This window comes from Osmerus eperlanus, chromosome 16 (assembly GCF_963692335.1).
Source record: "Osmerus eperlanus chromosome 16, fOsmEpe2.1, whole genome shotgun sequence".
Classification (NCBI taxonomy): Eukaryota; Metazoa; Chordata; class Actinopteri; order Osmeriformes; family Osmeridae; genus Osmerus; species Osmerus eperlanus.
This window is the reverse complement of record NC_085033.1, coordinates 1,171,085-1,183,953: the sequence shown is the minus strand read 5'-3', so window position 1 is coordinate 1,183,953 and position 12,869 is coordinate 1,171,085. Positions and strand designations below refer to the sequence as shown.

Sequence of the window (12,869 nt, the reverse complement as noted above, 5' to 3'; positions counted from 1 at the left end):
GAAAAGGCAGCAAAGTATGATGCAAAGTGTTTATTAGAATCCAACACAGAGGAACGATTCCAACAAACGTGAGTAGACCCCGGAGTCTGACTGACTTTTTCTCCGGACATTTGTCTATATATCTGCTTTCCATTATTTTGAGATCTTTTGTCATTGGTACATTATCTCTGGTCTCAGATGCATGTATGCATTTCACGCCTGGTTGGTCAATGGTCACAAAATTTACATTGCTGGTACATTCCCCCTACTTTCTCTTTCCAAGGCCCACGTGGGGCTATGCAGCCCAGCTGCACAGGGACACTGAGTCTAAGGACATAAATCTGTCCCCTGATATCAGGCGGTTGTAGTTCTCAATATCTGGGCTATGTAGTCCTTCATGGGAGAGGCCTACACACATTCTTTTCTCTCTGGCACTCAAACCCCATGTATCTGGACTTCCACATTTGGCCATGTTTTAGTGGCAATTCTAATCCATCAACAGCTTTGCATCTGGTTTTCAATAATATAGCGTATACAAGTAAAAAAGGTGATTAAGTGGTTCTATATCAATCTTATAAACCATGATCATTTCTCCATCGTCATAATTACAGCAGTGTGATGTTTTTTCTACAACACATCGACAAGTTGGTGGGGGGGAAACCCACAAACTAATATTTGTGCTGGTAGGTGCCTTCAACAAACATCTGTGGGACTACTAAAGCTACATCACGGGGGACAACGAGCAGACTTTTGATCAGTGCTATCAATCAATCCGCCCACAACGGCTGAGGTCTGGGCTGGAGAGAGCACATCGGGAGAGAGGGGCAGTTGAAAGAGGCGCTCTGAGAGGCTAGAGTGCAATGAAATAAAGCAGGCGGTAAATATTTATCAGCTTTCTAAGGGAGGAGATGGGGCCTGTTAATAAGATCCCCGGAGATGCTGTTCGGCCTGCCCTCCATCACCACCATCGATAGTGCAGTCAGTCCAGGAGATTGATTACAACCTTTAACAGACTGGCACCTGGGCAGGAGCGAGTTTGCCGCTAGCGGTTGATGACTCCATTTTGTTGACCCGAGCGGGGCACACTGAGCATGTGCAGCAGAATATATTTCCACGGTACGAGGCTGTGCATGCTGGGACTGTGAATGAGGGCTATAATACAAGCACCTGCACAAGTGCAGGCTCACAAACATACACACATGCAGTCTAACAGTCCCGCATTACATTAATTAATTTGCACGCGAGTTTGATTTATTTTTATACCGTGGACGCCCGTACGGTTCGGTGCATGAAATTACACAGAGAATACACGGTATAAAAATAAATCAAACTTGCGTGCAAATTAATTAATTTAATGCGGGACTGTTAGATACTCGTGTTCTTTAGGGACATCTAATCTATAGCTCTGAAGCTCTGATTGGCGCCGCCGTGAGTCAGAGATAGGCTAGCTAGCAGCACTAAGGACGAGTATGGCGAGTGGTGGCGACCCACGAAAAATAGAGGACCCGCCGGCCTTTTTAAGATTGCAAGTTTGGGGAAACTTCGGTTTCCCATTCAGTTACAGTAGTACAGGCGAGAGAGTGGTGGATAAGACAAGCACGTTTTTGCACGTACATATGTTATGCCAGACAGTAATCACCTACGTTAGGCATCAAACGTGGACCAATTAAAATTGAGATATTACTGGACATTTGCGCAGCTAACGTCATTACACCAGCTACATTGTAAGCGTAATTCCCACAAAATTCAAGTCAAAAGTTGAGGAATTTCTCCAAGCTCGATTTTATTCAAAAAGTAGGTAATTAGGTAATCTGGCTTTCATAACTCAGTGCCTAGCCTCTTACTGACATGACCGCACGTCACTGGTTGTGGGGTATGTGAGTGGAAATACATCTAACATGCTAACGCATATAACGCATCTGGCGTGTGCTAAATGACTAAAAATATCCGACGCCATCACCCAGGTGTGCCAATCACTGGAACGAGACAAAAAAAAAACTGTCCAATTACTGATGCAATCGGAATTTACACGTCATCTTCAATGCGCTCGTATTCACTCGTAGAGGAACCTGGTTTGTTTTGCTTTTCCCTCCATTGTACCGAACTCGTACCGATCCGTGATGTCAGTGTACCGTTCCATCCCTAATGCATACATACCCAGGAATGTTCGACAGCTTTAAGAGCTCCTTCTCTTACCTGTGTCTGGGTTCTCTGCTGGCAGGGCCGGGCGGTCTGGTGGCGTCCTCTCCCAGCTCCTCGGCCCTCTCCCCCGGCAGCTCTTTAGTCTCTGAGGAAAAACATGGAAGACAGTCAGCTCACACAACCAGGATAGAGGCATGAAGCGTTAAATCCCGCCACTGTCAGCGACGGCACGTCAGCACATCATAGGGCTATGCTTGTGAACTGAATCTACATGGTCTGACAGCAGAAAGCATTTGCTCCAGAGTGTACAATCTGGCCAAAGGGACACCCAGAAGGCTCTTATCACACACGCAGCAAATACAAATTGTATTCAAAATAATATTCAAAGTTAAAATAGATTAAGAAAGTGCTTAAGACTTGGCCTGAGAACCAGACCAATCTGCCAGCTCTATTTGCTCTGACAGATGGGTCTGGCCACCCTCCCATTCAAACAGATTTCCCTCCAGCATTAAAAGTGCCGGGCCAATCTCAACCATTGTATGTTATATGGGGCAGGTTTGAAACGATGACTTTAAAAGAGCATCACTGAGGCATTTTCATGGACATGGAGTCAGGTGGCTGAGCGGTGAGGGAATCGGGCTAGTAATCCGAAGGTTGCTAGTTCGATTCCCGGTCATGCCAACTGACGTTGTGTCCTTGGGCAAGGCACTTCACCTTACTTGCCTCGGGGGAATGTCCCTGTACTTACTGTAAGTCGCTCTGGATAAGAGCGTCTGCTAAATGACTAAAATGTAAAATGTAAATTTTCATAAACAACCGAGAACATTTTTCATTGGTTCCATCTAAATAACTGCATTCAGTTGATTTGACCTACACCCGTTGATGCCCTTTGGAAATCAAAAATGGAACTGAGAGGTTTTAGACTCAAACGTATTTTCAAATTGGTCTGGCGACAGCAGGCTACTAAAGACTCACACCACACACAAACTGGGCAATGACACTGACACCAACACTGTGGCCACAGCCACTGAAAGATCTTCCAAAACCGCATAGACTTTTCAAACATACTTTAACTGGAGAGCTGAGCAGTGGTCTAGCCATGGGGGTGGTTAAAGGTCGTTGGGGGTTGGTTGGTTGCTCAGGGCGCCCTACATTCCCTCAACAGGCAGCTCATTACTTTGATTAGCATTTAACTTGTCACTTTAGTAGCAATTTGAGAGTTAATCGTTTGACCAGTTGGGGTCAAAGGGTGGTTGCAAGGTATACTAAGAGGTCAGGTGAGATTCTAACTATGGACTGTTTACCTTTAGGACGTTGCTATGGCAGCATGCATAAATTTAAAAAAAATAGCGAGTGCGACACATTTCAGGAAACAAGCACGGGATTAGTACAACGGGATGTTTTTTTTTTCCTCTGTAGTGACCTTTTTTTAAGACATGTTGATCCTCTATTCTTACTGTGGGGGGCAAGATTGTAAAGACTAATTGTAAAGTCCATTTGGCCAACTGTCTAAAGAGAAGTACTGACGCTACAGCACGTATTATGCTATTACCTAGTAAAATAGATTCTAAAAAATCAGTTTTTTACTATTTAAACAAAGACTAATTATAATGATAATAACAACAAAAGACTACCACTTTGTTCCACACTTTGCATTTCAGACAAGTAAAATCTGAGGAAACAACAGCCGGGCACTGGTACCGTACCTCCCTCCCATCATAGAAGCATGAAAGCACCTAGATCTATGGGAATGGGAGGCTACTCACGTGATGCAATGTACACACATAAAAAGCACATAAATGGGTCTAGGGAGTGATGGGATTTTAAAAAGCTTTTAGAGGGCATTAGCCTTGGGCTCTTTCCCGCTGCACCTCAATGCCAATCTCAACACACACACACACACACACACACACACACACACACAGACACAGACACAGACACAGAGAGAGAGAGAGAGAGAGAGAGAGAGAGAGAGAGAGAGAGAGAGAGAGAGAGAGAGAGAGAGAGAGAGAGAGAGAGAGAGAGAGAGAGAGAGAGAGAGAGAGAGAGAGAGAGAGAGAGAGAAAATGCCCAGCCTCACTCACTACCCAGCTGCAGCTTCACGGCTCAAGCTAAACCCTTTCAATTACAGCCCAAAAGTAGAGGCATGGGGTGCCAAGAAAAGGCTCTCATCCATCCCTCTCCAGACCTGGGGAAGTCCTCCTTCTGAAAGCCCCGGTGAAGGACTCACCGCACAAGGTTGTGGTGGGTGAGGCTGAACCATCATCCTCAGATCCACAGCAGAGCATTTAGGAGGGGGGTGCTTACCTGTGTCCTGAAGGCCCACCGACTCTGCCACCTCGGTCCCATCCATGCTGTCCTCCTCGTCCACAACCACTCTTCCTCTGGTGCGACCCCTGGGGGGGGGAGGGAGAGAGAGAGAGACCGAGAGAGAGACCGAGAGAAAGAGAAAGAGAGAGAGAGGTGTTACTGCCTTGGCTAGCCTTCGGAGTGGGTGGAGGTTGAAGGGGTCATGAATTAGTTAAATATAGTCACAGCTATCACTGATTTTTAATGGAGACACTCAGGCCTGCTGGCCAATGTGGCTGGGCAGGGTGACGCGGTGGGGCAATAGGAGGAGAGAGCATGGGTGTTAGGAGGTGAGGTGGGGGACAGGTAGTGCTGTTGCTGACACCAGTGCGGCTTTGGGAGATGGCGCAAACAGAACTGTTATTAAAATGTCCTCCAATAGGACCTGTTTAAAGTCAAATCAGTAGTTGTGGATGGGATGATCACATTTGATGGTAACAAGACAGACACACATTTGACGGTAGCAAGGACAGCGGGCCAGCTGTGGGGGTGAGCACAAAGAGAAAAGCCCAATGAGAGCAGCGGTCTCCAGGGGAGACAGGAGGATGCAGAGCGGAGGGGAACAGGGGAGGGGGGTAATTTTCAATGCCACTGGAGAGAAAAATCACAATCGGCTGGATGCCAAATCAACCCCTCCCTCCAAATGACTTCCCACTCTAGATAAGCAACGAGACTGAAACCTTGACTGAATGACAAATTCAAGCCTTGCTAATGCCCCAAACCTGATTGGAGGAAACCCAACCCTGCCAACTAAATTCAAACACAAGATATGGGTTTAGATAAGGTTAACTGCAGGGTTGAATCATCCGACAGACACATATGAAGTCACATCATTAAATGTCAGTCTCCCAATCAACACCAATGCCAGTGTGTCCCTTAAATCAACCAACCCCACAAGCCTTGAAGGCCTAAATCACAGTACCAAGAGACCCTAGTCCACCTGGTTTGTCCTTCCGGTGAGACCTCCTAGTCCTCCCCAGTTCCAGTTTCTGCACAGCGACATGTGCTGACTAGGGGTGCAGACAGACATCAGAATTAAAAATGCATCTCTGTTCCCAGACATCTCTCCCTCTCTCCCTAGCTGTCTGGAGAGGAGGCAAGGCCTGTTCCAAAGCCAAATGCCTGCAGCCTAACGGAGATATCTGGGCGTGTGGAGGATGGATCGTTCTCTGACAAACCCCCTTCATCAGGCATGAAATATCACGTTCGCCGATCAACATAGATTAATTACACAGACCTACAGAGGCCTATTCCGTTAAAAACCAGACAACAAATAATGTTGCTTGACATTTCCGTCAGGTAGACAGTACCATGCACTTTACAACCCAGTGTGAACATTCAAGATGCTCAAACATTTACATTTGCAGGCCCGTTACCGTATAGGCAGACGCACTGATCGAAAACAACATCAACTGAAGCATCGATCTTCACATCGACCAGCCACCTTCTCTCTCCATTACAAAAACCAGGCACACCCGAATATCAAACCTCAAGACCCTGCCTGCACAACTTATCCCCTCAATCCCACCACCAGGAGACAGGGGTGGAAAAAAAAGAGAAAGAAGGTGAAAATAATGCTGTGGTAAGTAGTCCCAGCTCAGGCGGAGCACAGTGGAAAACCTGGAAAATGAGCCCCCAACTAGGAGTGGAGTTCATGTCCAGCAGAAGTAAACCCTGGGTATCCTGATCAATCACTATAGAGCCATGATTGAGCACAAACTGGTCACCCTACCTGTAAGGGCTCCTGTCTGTATATATGGGGCAAATCATATCTACCAAATAATAACATACCTAGCTTGGTTGGTCACATCAATGTTTATTCAAGTTCCCATTGCAGTCACCCCCTCCGATTGTTGTAACAAGTTTGTCTCAACACCTGACACTTCTAGAAAGACAACAAATATTGTGCCGTCAGTTGACACCCCTTCCTCACATTTACTTGATGAGCTGGCTCAGATGCAGTCCCCCAACTATCTCTTCTTGCCATTGTTATCAGTCCCTGAGTGTCCCTGGAAACTGCTATAGCATCTAAGTCTATCATTGAAGCCCAGTGGAGGATGTCACTGACCACACTACTCCCTCGTGATATGAAGCCAACTAAACGACGACTAAATGCAACAAATGGGGCCATAGGACAAAAACACATGAACACTACAGTGGCCCAAAACAACAGACTGGAATCTAACAGAGTATACCGTAGGGGTGGAATGGTACACTGAAATCACGGTTCAGTTCATACCGCGGTTCAGACATCACGGTTCGGTACGTGTTCGGTACAATGGAGGGAAAAGCAAAACAAACCAGGTTCCTCAGGAGTGAGTTCTTGCATTGAAGATGACATGTAAATTCCGATTGCTTCAGTGATTTTTTTGGCCCTATTTGTATCTGTATCTAAAGGCTGGTTAGGCACTGTAGGGAGGAGAAGTTGGACTGTTTTTTTGTCTCGTTCCAGTGATTGGCACACCTGGGTGATGGTGTCGGATATTTTTAGTCATTTAGCACACGCTCTTATCCAGATGCGTTATATGCGTTAGCATGTTAGAAGCATTTCCACTCGCATACCCCACAACTGCTGAACAACGCCGACACAGTGCTTGTCTTATCCACCACTCTCTTGCCTGTACTACTGTAACTGAATGAAGTTGTCCCAAACTTGCGATCTTAAAGAGGCCGGCAGTGCCTCTATCTCTTGTGGGTCGCCACCACTCGCCATACTCGTCCTTAGTGCTGCTAGCTATCTGACTCATGGCGGCGCCAGAGCTTCAGAGCTAAAGTGGGGCAACAGATTAGGTGTCCCTAAAGAACATGAGTATATAACAGTAGTTCCGCATTATATTAATTAATTTGCACGCAAGTTTTATTTATTTTTATACTGTGTATTCTCCGTGTAATTTCATGCACCGAACCGTGACGCCCGTACTGTTTCGGTTCAATACGAATAGATGTACCGTTCCACCCCTAGTATACCGTCAGGTTTCCCCTCACGCGGGTAACACATCTTGTTGAGGAGATATGAGAAGGCATTTCACAAACATACAGTTATCAATTAACTATTGATCATTCTATGGCCATGCCATGACAACAGTAAGGATATGGATGGATTAAACATCAATTCATCTGGGCTATTTTATTGAATCAATTGAGGAGTGTAAGTGTGTAAGGAGAGAGTGAAAGACCTTGTGGGCATTTGATTACAGTGGGGCTCTAAGCTGCATTATGTGTTGCCATGGTAATAACAAAGGCACCCAGGCACAGAATACAATGAAATATTGGAAATGTTCTGTGCTTGTAGTACCTAAATCTACAGCCTTGGTCTGTCTGACCATTGTAGTCACAGTGCTATGCTAAATAGGCATGTTCACCAAATGTCACAAAAGTAACATCCAGGCCAACATGCAACAAAGAAAGCTCCTGGAATAAGTCCCAGTTGAAAAAGCTTTTTTTTAAATCTATTAGTGTAAACATGGATTTTAGTCATATGCTGAGGGGACCCATGGCTGTCCCAAGTTAAGAGAAAAATGAAAACATAAAAGCCTTGAATAAACATACTTCTTTCTGGTTTTGGACGTGGCCGTGGGCAGAGCCTGGGTTGTGACGGTGGCAGCATCCTTGCGTGGCCTGCCTCTGGGACGCTTGTCTGTCTGGGCAGGACTTCCTGTGGATGTGGCCCCTGTGCTGCTGGGTGGCAGTGAGGGCCCTTGGTCAGAGGGCTCCACAGTCTTATCCTCTGATGACATTCTGTGCAAAATAACAGATGAACTGTGAGATCACATCTTCGGATACACCTGTAGGATCCCTCAAACTCATGTCTAAGGTATCTCAGCTTGTTTGAGGTTTCTTAAGACATAGCAAGATGACTTATATAAATCTCCATGTCCTTGTTAACTTTGACAAAAAAGTACAAAATGTGCCAATCTAAGTATGGGCCAACTGAGGATGTGTAGCTTCTGTTGCCATGTCAAATCTGAGTTAACCTACCTTCCTTGTGCCTTCCTGAGCAATCCCAAGTATGACTAGGCCAACTTGTTTCAATTCAGTTGGACTGTAAAGCCTCTTGAATGTATTTTGGAGGCATTCACAACATCCTGTCCAATGGATGGACACCATTTTTTCCTCAAGCTATAGGAGAACCCCTTCCTGAAAGCTGACGCTTAACAATGTAGTCATGTAAGACTTTGTTGTTGATCATTTTCGAGGATATAGCCTACATGACGTTATAAAACACATCGATCATAAACTGTGGAGGTGGATTTGGGGCCAATAATGACAAACATTGATGAGCTATTATAGCATTATTCCATTTTGAGGTTGAGAACTACATACCTAATATACACAAGCCTTTATTTGGTTTCATTGAGGGCAGTTGAAAATATGCATATACAACTGTGTACACATGGGTTGATAAAATCAATGTGAAGACTAATTTTGTCTATTCACATACTTCTGGGAACAGTAACAATTTATCCAAGTTAGACATACCACTAATTGTCCAACTCAGACAATCCTTCAACACCATGTCAAACGATGGACAGTCTCTAATGAATATGACAAGCAAAGCACAAGAAAGGACTAGCTTAGCTAGCTTTTTGTTAAACTCGACCTAGGACACAAAGCAGCTGCCCCTTCAATGCAGCTAGCGTGGCTAGCTTGTTACTTTGTTGTCTTTGTTTAGCAGTAGCTGAAACATTGTTAGCTAGCTAGTTGTAGGGACTACGTCTCTGGTTACACTTTAGTGATTGTTCTCATTAAGGTTAAAGATAACTTTTGCATAACATGGTTGTTATTTACAAATTGACTTGCAAGCAAACAGGTTAGGTAACCTACAGATAGCTAGCCAGAGTTGGCTAACTAGCTACGTAGCTTCATAAAACAAAGCTAGAGTTGTTTCTAAATAGTGGCAACATTTACAATCCAAGATAACTAATTTGCCCCTTCTGTATTCTAAACATAGCAATAATAGAAAAGAAGTGCTTAAGATATGACGTTAATATGCAGATTATTAGCAGCTGGCTAACTAGCTAGTAGATGGCGAAGGTTTGGGCCACATTAAGAATATGGCTAGTCTCTGGAACGCATACTCTCCCTGGAACGTTCCATGTTTATGATGTGCCTAAATGCCTGCTACAGTCAACGATAATACTACACCATCACAAATAGAAATAACATATTATATTAAAAGAAAATCATTGTTTGCATCTGATTGCAACTCATTACATCCGATCATTCTAATTCTAAATCTTCCGTTTTTTGTTTGCATTCTGAAAGCAAATACTTTTTTGCCCACTTGCAGGTTGCGTTTAGAGTGTACTGTGAAACCTTAATTACTTAACAAGGGAAATAAAATATAAAAGGAATTCGAGTAATTGGCTGCGTTCTCGTGGATTAAAAAGGTGCAGGAGCCCCTCTAGTCCAGTGACAACAAGATACAGATGCATTTGCACCGTCAAGCAACGTTCAGTAGCTAAATTATGAGAAACTAGTCTTACTTCCATATTAACATGCACTACAATTGCATTGATTCGTTTTGAGAGCATTATAACAACATAACATTAACTATCAAAGATGACTCATACTAGGACGTGGGATGGCTATGGTGTGGACTACCACTGTAGACACGTTCTTTTCCAGCAAGTAGACAGAGCCTGTAAACTAGGCGGCGACAAAAAAAAAAAAAAAACTCGATACTGCTAGGTAGCTTGCAGCCTTCTTCTACAGCCAATACTAACAATCAAAACCCCGCACAGTGAGATAAAAACTTACCTTCCAACCCTATGAATAATGAATTGTTTTCTTCATGTCCAAAATGGCTGGAGATATAGCTGATGTTATACTTCTATAACTTTGTAGTTTAGCTAGCAATCTAGCTAGTTGGCTAGGTAGCTAGCTCAATGAAGCAGGGTTTCTCTCGGATGGAGGAACACTGCAGTTGTCAAAAATGCATTACGCATAAACCATTGATCCAATGTTGAGCCTTGTCTTCAACCATTTCAACAATAATACAAAATGTACATCCAAAGGGACTTGTTTCATTAGCACACGAACACTGATGGATCACTTTCCTTTCTTCAATGACAGCTGTCGACGCAATACGAAAAGGTTTCGGTTAGATACCCCAAGTCCTGTAGCCAACTATTTCATTTTTTGTCTGAAAAAAAAAGAAATCCATACTCCACGTCAGACCCACAAACAACTCCCAAAACGAACCAAAACAAATCCTTTAGAGATATCACGGATGAGGTGGACCAGTTGGCTAGCTAGCGGAGTAACGATGATCGAGCCTACTAGCTACTCGCTTCCCAACTGGTTCTATTTTCTTCAGCTGCGTCAAGCGGAGAGCAAGCTGCAGGTTACCTCGGCTAGAGACTCGCATAGACACGCAAAGATAACCGACTGAAAGACTTTCTGACATCAACGGCGGAAAGTGAAATAACACTTTCTTTTCAGACAGTGACTGATAGTGAAAGTCTGTGGAATATCTATAAAATTAAAGTTGCAAATAATGTATCCTTATGCTCCTTTACGGTGGCCATGTCAGAGTGTTATCGAAGCACTACCTATTGGATTCCCAAAAAATAGGTCCGAAATTGATACATGTATCTCAAAAAAGGATATACATGGAGATATAAAAAATGAAACGTGTCAAAAATGTCACTGAATGGGAAAGGGAAACTACAAAACCAGCAAGACGTGATTAGAAATATCAAGTAAAAAAAACAACAATGTCTTAATACGCTCTGATCCTGCGGAGGGATATGTGCATTTAGTAAATAAGAAGAGTGTTTTATGGTTTGCACCAATATGTGGCCCGGAGCGTGGCAGCTGGATTGGAGGATGTTGTTTTTATTTGTATAAAAAAACAACACATGTAATGGATTTACTTACAGTAAATGCATTGTGTCGGCAGGCAACACTATACATGTATATACTGCAATTGTTTTTTATTACAATCAGGTAGGTTAATATGTACTTTTTTGTGCAGTTATCTAGAGTGGATAGACTCATTAAGTTTTTCATATTACAACAGTAAAATATCTATTACATATTACAACAGTAATATATATATTAAAGTAGGCACAATTCTGTTGGTCTTAAGGTAAGAGATAACAAGTTCCATATACTGCTCTGCTCTAAAATTGCATTTAAGTATCAAATTCTGTCTTTAACTCCTCTAAAAATCATTATACTATGTAGGGTCAAGTGGACAAGTAACCTACAACCACATTTTTCATGGTCGGTAGACCTACATCTAATCTAGTCCAATTTTCAGTATTCTCAAACATAGACTGTCTTTCGGTGGCTTGAAATTGTTCGAAAGGTCCCCGACAGTTCACAGACTTATTGAGTAATACTTCTGCTGCGTCAGTCATGTTCCACAAACCCTGAAACTATAATTCATGAATTGTAAAATTGTATTGGTAGATATATTTGTAGATATTGCCACCATGTGGTTGTGCAAGATCATGCCACAGTAGCAGACTATTCTGAATTATAATCCACTCAAATGTAATACTGAAATGAAATATCAATATATAATTTTAAGACCATATGGATATTATTCTAAATCCCCAAATGTTATTTCATTTTTGAAATAGACTAAACTAAAATATTCAACATTATATGTGGACCAATGATTGTTTAATTTATTCTGAAAACAGACATTTGGCTGATGTGCTGTACAGTACATCCTTTTTGTATGCGGCAATGGTAAGTGAAATGTGAAAAAGTGGGTTAAGAAATTGTAGAACTTGGCATCAGTAAAGTGAGAGGCACTTGTTTGTGCCAGGTGTCGTTATTTACCACCCTTGGGTCAGTATACATTTCTTCAGTTAGCCCTACTCACCATTGTCCTAATTACCTTAGCACATGTGATACTGTTCTATATTTACCCTGTAGTTTCTGAATTATTTTTATAACAACAAATAAGGTTCCGGCAAGAAATTACAACATAAAAATGTATTACACAGCCTTGTTTTGAAATTAATATCCTAATGTGAGTCAATTTAGTCAAATCTCTTTATGAGTTTATAAAGTGGATGTCTCAAGTGGCACTAAAGCACTGTTTTCTTGATTATACAAAAAGCCTTCCATTGTAAATTTTCATATGAAATTCCAGTCAAAGGTCATCACCATGAACTAACAATTAAAGTATTAGAACCATTATGTTCTATAGGTAGAGAATTATGTTAACCTCTGCACGAGATTCAAGATTTTCTGGCCTCCTAGTCCCAGCACACTAAGGTTTTACTTACATTGTGCGCTTAACCCATTATACAACAGTTCAGGGACACAAGTTTGTTATCAGCTTTGGCAGGGACATCAATGCGAGAGCACACATTTTTTTGCATTCATTTGAGCGCAAATACTGTTTTTTTGAGCTTCATGTAATAATGTTTTTATGT

General features: G+C 42.8%; 1 protein-coding gene across 1 annotated transcript in view; it reads right to left on the bottom strand.

The window, feature by feature from the left end:
• kmt2cb (lysine (K)-specific methyltransferase 2Cb) overlaps positions 1-10,999 on the bottom strand; it is a 58,877-nt gene extending 47,878 nt beyond the window's left edge. The window contains exons 1-4 of the mRNA XM_062482496.1: positions 10,231-10,999; positions 8,020-8,208; positions 4,429-4,517; positions 2,176-2,266 (exon numbers count right to left, since the gene is read on the bottom strand). Of these exons, the coding sequence (XP_062338480.1) occupies positions 2,176-2,266; positions 4,429-4,517; positions 8,020-8,207 (368 nt within the window). The 5' untranslated portion in view covers position 8,208; positions 10,231-10,999. The remainder of the gene's footprint in view (positions 1-2,175; positions 2,267-4,428; positions 4,518-8,019; positions 8,209-10,230) is intronic.
• Positions 11,000-12,869: the final 1,870 nt, after the last annotated feature.